This window comes from Calidris pugnax, unplaced genomic scaffold, assembly GCF_001431845.1.
Source record: "Calidris pugnax isolate Ruff unplaced genomic scaffold, ASM143184v1 scaffold348, whole genome shotgun sequence".
Taxonomy (NCBI): Eukaryota; Metazoa; Chordata; class Aves; order Charadriiformes; family Scolopacidae; genus Calidris; species Calidris pugnax.
In genome coordinates, this window is record NW_015091086.1 from 112,543 (window position 1) to 119,594 (window position 7,052).

The 7,052-nt window shown below is 58.1% G+C and overlaps 1 protein-coding gene across 1 annotated transcript in view; it reads left to right on the forward strand.

The window, feature by feature from the left end:
• NUMA1 (nuclear mitotic apparatus protein 1) overlaps positions 1-7,052 on the forward strand; it is a gene marked incomplete at its 3' end in the record, with an annotated part of 78,203 nt that overhangs the window by 68,927 nt on the left and 2,224 nt on the right. The window contains exons 18-19 of the mRNA XM_014957733.1: positions 3,386-3,604; positions 6,509-6,660. Coding sequence (XP_014813219.1) covers positions 3,386-3,604; positions 6,509-6,660 — 371 coding nt within the window. The remainder of the gene's footprint in view (positions 1-3,385; positions 3,605-6,508; positions 6,661-7,052) is intronic.

Below are 7,052 nucleotides of genomic sequence, written 5' to 3' on the forward strand. Positions count from 1 at the left end.
GAGACCCCCATTTTGGCTACAGGGCATGGTGTCACCACCCCAACTTCCCTTGCCCTCCCCCCAAAAGGGGTCTTGGCTTCTCTTCCAGCCTGTGGTTGCTCTTTACGTTGGGGTTTACAAACCTCCTCCCCCCAAAAAAGAACGTGGGGTGGCTCTGGCTGCCCCAAAACGAGCCCTTTAACCCAAATATTGGCTGTTTTGGGAGCTTCTGGGGTGGTGGGCACCACTGGGCACCAGGGAATCCTCCTGGTCCTGCTCCTGGAGCTGGTGGTGAGGGTTCTCCCTGCCCAAGGTTGGGGGTCCCCAGGGGGGGTTCTTTGGTCCTTCAACCCTTCTTTGGTGTCACATCTCCACTCTCCAACCTCAGGAGCACCCCTATTTTGGGGGACCACGCTGCCACGGGGTCCCTCCTGGAGCTGTGTGGCTGGAGATGTGACCCAGAGGATGCCCAGGGAGGGGGGGGCTCCTGCTCTCTCCAACAGTTGGCCATGGAGACCCCCGTTTTGGCTACAGGGCATGGTGTCACCACCCCAACTTCCCTTGCCCTCCCCCCAAAAGGGGTCTTGGCTTCTCTTCCAGCCTGTGGTTGCTCTTCACGTTGGGGTTTACCAACCTCCTCCCCCCAAAAAAGAACGTGGGGTGGCTCTGGCTGCCCAAAACGAGCCCCTTTAACCCAAATATTGGCTGTTTTGGGAGCTTCTGGGGTGGTGGGCACCACTGGGCACCAGGGAATCCTCCTGGTCCTGCTCCTGGAGCTGCTGGTGAGGGTTCTCCCTGCCCAAGGGTTCACACTGGGGTTGGGGGTCCACGGGAGGGGGTTCTTTGGTCCTTCAACCCTTCTGTGGGGTCAAATCTTCGCTCTCCAACCTCAGGAGCACCCCTATTTTGGGGGACCACGCTGCCACGGGGTCCCTCCTGGAGCTGTGTGGCTGGAGATGTGACCCAGAGGATGCCCAGGGAGGGGGGGGCTCCTGATCTCTCCAACAGTTGGCCATGGAGACCACCGTTTTGGCTACAGGGCATGGTGTCACCACCCCAACTTCCCTTGCCCTCCCCCCAAAAGGGGTCTTGGCTTCTCTTCCAGCCTGTGGTTGCTCTTTACGTTGGGGTTTACCAACCTCCTCCCCCCAAAAAATAACATGGGGTGGCTCTGGCTGCCCAAAACGAGCCCTTTAACCCAAATATTGGCTGTTTTGGGAGCTTCTGTGGTGGTGGGCACCACTGGGCACCAGGGAATCCTCCTGGTCCTGCTCCTGGAGCTGGTGGTGAGGGTTCTCCCTGCCCAAGGGTTCACACTGGGGTTGGGGGTCCACGGGAGGGGGTTCTTTGGTCCTTCAACCCTTCTGTGGGGTCAAATCTTCGCTCTCCAACCTCAGGAGCACCCCTATTTTGGGGGACCACGCTGCCACGGGGTCCCTCCTGGAGCTGTGTGGCTGGAGATGTGACCCAGAGGATGCCCAGGGAGGGGGGGGCTCCTGCTCTCACCCCCAGGGCAAGCAGTTGGCCATGGAGACCCCCATTTTGGCTACGGGGGCACGACCCAAAAGGGGTCTTGGCTTCACTTCCAGCCTGTGGTTGCTCTTCACGTTGGGGTTTACAAACCTCCTCCCCCCAAAAAAGAACGTGGGGTGGCTCTGGCTGCCCCAAAACGAGCCCCTTAACCCAAATATTGGCTGTTTTGGGACTTTCTGTGGTGGTGGGCACCACTGGGCACCAGGGAATCCTCCTGGTCCTGCTCTTGGAGCTGGCTGGATGCCCTCAGGAGCTTTTGGGGGACGGAGCTGCTCTGACCAAACTGTCCCCATCCAGGTGGAGGAGCTGAATAAAAAGCTGAGTCAGCACGAAAAGGCCACCCGCACCCAGCAGCAGAGGGTGAAGGTAAGAAAGGACCCAAAAAACCCAGGAGCTGAGCTGGTCCCAGCCCTGGAGATGTTGGTGGCCACCCCCTGAGGGACACGGGGGGGGTTCAGCTGGAGGTTCAGGGTGTCTCTGACCCTTCTCTTTTCCCCCCAGGCACTGGAAGGGGAGCTGCAGGCAGAAGCCACTCGCCAGCAGGAGAAGGTGGCAGAGCTGGAGGCCCAGCTCGCCCAGAAGGAGCAGGCGGCCGAGCACTACAAAGGCCAGGTACCACAGGACCCACAGAATGATCTGGGACCTCTGGAGATCATCTCCTCCAACCCCCTGCCAGAGCAGGGCCACCCAGAGCAGGTCCCACAGGAACGTGTCCAGGGGGGGTTTGAATGTCTCCAGAGAAGGAGACTCCACCACCTCCCTGGGCAGCCTCTGCCAGGGCTCTGCCACCCTCAAAGTGAAGAAGTTCCTCCTCATGTTGAGGTGGAACTTCTTATGGTCAAGTATCTTGTGATCCCAAGACACTGGCATCTTCCTTTCCAGCCCTTCTGCTGGCATGGACCCAGCTGGCATGGAAGACCCTTTTCTAGAGCACAAAAAAGTTGGGTTTTTCCCCCGTTTCACAGAATCCCATGGGGTTGGAAGGGACCTCTGGAGATCATCCAGTCCCACCCCCTGCCAGAGCAAGTCCCACCCAGAGCAGGTCCCACAGGAACGTGTCCACGTGGGGTTTGGATGTCTCCAGAGAAGGAGACTCCACCACCTCTCTGGGCAGCCTCTGCCAGGGCTCTACAACCCTCAAAGTGAAGAAGTTCCTCCTCATGTTGAGGTGGAACTTCTCATGGTCAAGTTTGTGCCCATTTCCTCTTGTCCTGTCCCTGGGCACCACTGGAAAAAGCCTGGCCCCATCCTCCTGACACCCACCCTTGAAGTTTTTATAGGTGTTGATCAGATCCCCCCTCAGCCTTCTCTTCTCCAGACTAAAAAGCCCCAAGTCCCTCAGCCTTTCCTCAGCAGAGAGATGCTCCAGGCCCTCATCATCTTTGTGTTCCTCTGCTGTCCCCTCTCCAGCAGTTCCCTGTCCTTCTGGACCTGGGGAGCCCAGAACTGGTCCCAGTGCTCCAGCTGGGGCCTCCCCAGGGCAGAGCAGAGGGGCAGGATGACCTCCCTGGAGGTTCTCCATGTTCTTCTTGATGCCCCCCAAGAGACCATTGACCATGTTGGCCACCAGGGCCCATTGCTGGCCCATGGGCATCCTGTTCCCCACCAGGACTCCCAGGTCTTTCTCCTCAGAGCTGCTCTCCAGCAGGTCCACCCCCAACCTCTCCTGGTCCAGGGGGTTGTCCCCCTCCAGGTGCAGCATCTTAGACTTGCCCTTGTTGAAGGTCATCACGTTGACTTGCCCTTGTTGAAGGTCATCACGTTGACTTGCCCTTGTTGAAGTTCCTCACGTTCCTCTCTGCCCATCCCTGGGGGGACACTGGCACGGCCCCACATGGAAGCTTCATGACTTTTCTCCTCTTGACCTCCCCAGATGGAGAAGGCCAAGACTCATTACGACGCGAAGAAGCAGCAGAACCAGGAGCTGGTGGAGAAGCTGAAGGCCATGGAGCAGCTGCAGAAGGAGAACGGGGAGCTGCGGAAGGAGTCGGAGAGGTTGGCCAAGGAGCTGCAGCAGAGTGTCCTGCAGGCCAAGGAGGCCGAGCTGAGCTGCAGGAACCTCACCAGCCAGGTCCACAGCCTGGAGGCTCAGGTGGGCACAGCAGGGCTTCATCCCTCCTCCTCTTCCTCCTCCTCCTCATCCTTCTCTTCCTCGGCTCTGTTGTGGGCTCGATGGGAGCTCAGGTGGGCAAGGCAGGGCTTCATCCTCCTCCTCCTCATCATCCTTCTCTTCCTTGGCTCCATTGTGGGCTTGATGGGAGCTCAGGTGGGCAAGGCAGGGCTTCCTCTTCTTCCTCCTCTTCTTCCTCCTCTTCTTCCTCCTCTTCTTCCTCCTCTTCTTCCTCCTCTTCTTCCTCCTCGGCTCCATTGTGGGCTCACGGGGAGCTCAGGTGGGCAAGACAGTGCTTCTTCCTCCTCCTCCTCTTCCTCTACTCCATTGTGGGCTCATTGGGAGCTCAAGTGGGCAATGCAGGGCTTCATCCTCCTCCTCTTCCTCCTTCTCCTCCTCCTTGTCCTTCTCTTCCTCAGCTCCATTGTGGGCTTGATGGGAGCTCAGGTGGCCAAGGCAGGTCTTCTTCCTCCTCCTCTTCCTCTCCTCTGTTGTGGGCTCGCTGGGAGCTCAGGTGGCCAAGGCAGGTCTTCTTCCTCCTCCTCTTCCTCTCCTCTGTTGTGGGCTCGCTGGGAGCTCAGGTGGCCAAGGCAGGTCTTCTTCCTCCTCCTCTTCCTCTCCTCTGTTGTGGGCTCGCTGGGAGCTCAGGTGGCCAAGGCAGGTCTTCTTCCTCCTCCTCTTCCTCTCCTCTGTTGTGGGCTCGCTGGGAGCTCAGGTGGCCAAGGCAGGTCTTCTTCCTCCTCCTCTTCCTCCTCGGCTCCATTGTGAGCTCGTTGGGAGCTCAGGTGGGCAAGGCAGGTCTTCTTCCTCCTCCTCTTCCTCCTCGGCTCCATTGTGGGCTCACGGGGAGCTCAGGTGGGCAAGACAGTGCTTCTTCCTCCTCCTTTTCCTTCTCCTCTTCCTCCTCCTCCTCCTCCTCTTCCTCTTCCTCAGTTCCATTGGGGCTCGCTGGGAGCTCAGGTGGGCAAGGCAGGGCTTCCTCCTCTTCCTCCTCTTCCTCCTCTTCCTCCTCTTCCTCCTCTTCCTCCTCTTCCTCCTCCTCCTCCTCCTCCTCCTCTTCCTTTTCCTCCTCTTTTCCTCCTCTTTTCCTCCTCTTTTCCTCCTCTTTTCCTCCTCTTTTCCTCCTCTTTTCCTCCTCTTTTCCTCCTCTTTTCCTCCTCTTTTCCTCCTCTTTTCCTCCTCTTTTCCTCCTCTTTTCCTCCTCTTTTCCTCCTCTTTTCCTCCTCTTTTCCTCCTCTTTTCCTCCTCTTTTCCTCCTCTTTTCCTCCTCTTTTCCTCCTCTTTTCCTCCTCTTTTCCTCCTCTTTTCCTCCTCTTTTCCTCCTCTTTTCCTCCTCTTTTCCTCCTCTTTTCCTCCTCTTTTCCTCCTCTTTTCCTCCTCTTTTCCTCCTCTTTTCCTCCTCTTTTCCTCCTCTTTTCCTCCTCTTTTCCTCCTCTTTTCCTCCTCTTTTCCTCCTCTTTTCCTCCTCTTTTCCTCCTCTTTTCCTCCTCTTTTCCTCCTCTCCATTGTGAGCTCATGGGGAGCTCAGGTGGGCAAGGCAGGGCTTCTTCCTCCTCCTCCTCCTCTTCCTCTACTCTGTTGTGGGCTCGCTGGGAGCTCAGGTGGGCAAGGCAGGGCTTCATCCTCCTCCTCCTCCTCCTCAGCTCCATTGTGGCCTCTTTTCCTCCTCTTTTCCTCCTCTTTTCCTCCTCTTTTCCTCCTCTTTTCCTCCTCTTTTCCTCCTCTTTTCCTCCTCTTTTCCTCCTCTTTTCCTCCTCTTTTCCTCCTCTTTTCCTCCTCTTTTCCTCCTCTTTTCCTCCTCTTTTCCTCCTCTTTTCCTCCTCTTTTCCTCCTCTTTTCCTCCTCTTTTCCTCCTCTTTTCCTCCTCTTTTCCTCCTCTTTTCCTCCTCTTTTCCTCCTCTTTTCCTCCTCTTTTCCTCCTCTTTTCCTCCTCTTTTCCTCCTCTTTTCCTCCTCTCCATTGTGAGCTCATGGGGAGCTCAGGTGGGCAAGGCAGGGCTTCCTCCCCTTCCTCCCCTTCCTCCCCTTCCTCCCCTTCCTCCCCTTCCTCCCCTTCCTCCCCGGCTCCATTGTGGGTTCATGGGGAGCTCAGGTGGGCAAGACAGTGCTGCTTCCTCCTCCTCCTCCTCTTCCTCTTCCCCATTGTGGGCTCATGGGGAGCTCAGGTGGGCAAGACAGTGCTGCTTCCTCCTCCTCCTCCTCTTCCTCTACTCCCTTGTGGGCTCGTTGGGAGCTCAGGTGGGCAAGGCAGGCCTTCATCCCCCTCCTCCTCCCTCCTCGCTCCTCCTCCCTCCTCCTTCCTCTCCATTGTGGGCTCACGGGGAGCTCAGGTGAGCAAGGCAGTGCTTCTTCCTCCTCCTCTTCCTTCTCCTCCTCCTCCTCTTCCTCGGCTCTGTCACGGGCTTGCTGGGAGCTCAGGTGGGCAAGGCAGGGCTTCTTCCTCCTCCTCCTTCCTCCTCCTTCCTCCTCCTTCCTCCTCCTTCCTTTGTGGGTTCATGGGTAGCTCAGGTGGGCAAGACACTGCTGCTGCTTCCTCCTCCTCCTCTTCCTCTACTCCGTTGTGGGCTCGTTGGGAGCTCAGGTGGGCAAGGCAGGGCTTCCTCCTCTCTCTTCCTCCTCTCTCTTCCTCCTCTCTCTTCCTCCTCTCTCTTCCTCCTCTCTCTTCCTCCTCTCTCTTCCCCATTGTGGGCTCATGGGGAGCTCAGGTGGGCAAGACAGTGCTGCTTCCTCCTCCTCTTCCTCTACTCCCTTGTGGGCTCGTTGGGAGCTCAGGTGGGCAAGGCAGTGGCTTCATCCCCCTCCTCCTCCTCCTCCTCCTCTTCTTCCTCCTCGGCTCCATCATGGCCTCGCTGGTGACCCCCATCCCTCCCTTCTCCCCCCTTTCCAGGTGGATTTTGCCAACAAGCAGCTCCGGGATCTGGGCAAATTCCCGGTGACCACGGACACCTCCAAGAACCGGGAGACCTTCCGCCAAAACCCGGCCGATCTCAGCACCGACAGCCTGGACCTCAGCCTGGACGAGCCCCTCAATTCCACCAGGTACCTCCAAAAGATGGGGTTCAGGTGGTGGGCTCAGCAGGGACCCCAACACCCACCCTCCCTCCTCTTCCTCACGGCCCCTGGTTCTTCTCCGGTGTCACCCTGACCAGCAGTGTGCCCAGGGGGGCAAGAAAGCCAACGGCATCATGGCTTGTATCCAAAATAGTGTGACCAGCAGAAGTAGGGAGATGATGGGGAACAGATTTAGACTGGAGATGAGGAGAGGGTTCTTCACTGGGAGGGTGGTGGAGCACTGGGACAGGTTGCCCAGGGAGGTGGTGGAGGCCCCTTCCCTGGAGATATTCAAGGTGAGGCCTGGTGAGGCCTGGTGAGGCCTGATGAGGCCTGATGAGGCCCTGGGCAACCTGGTCTAGTTGGGGGTGTCCCTGCTG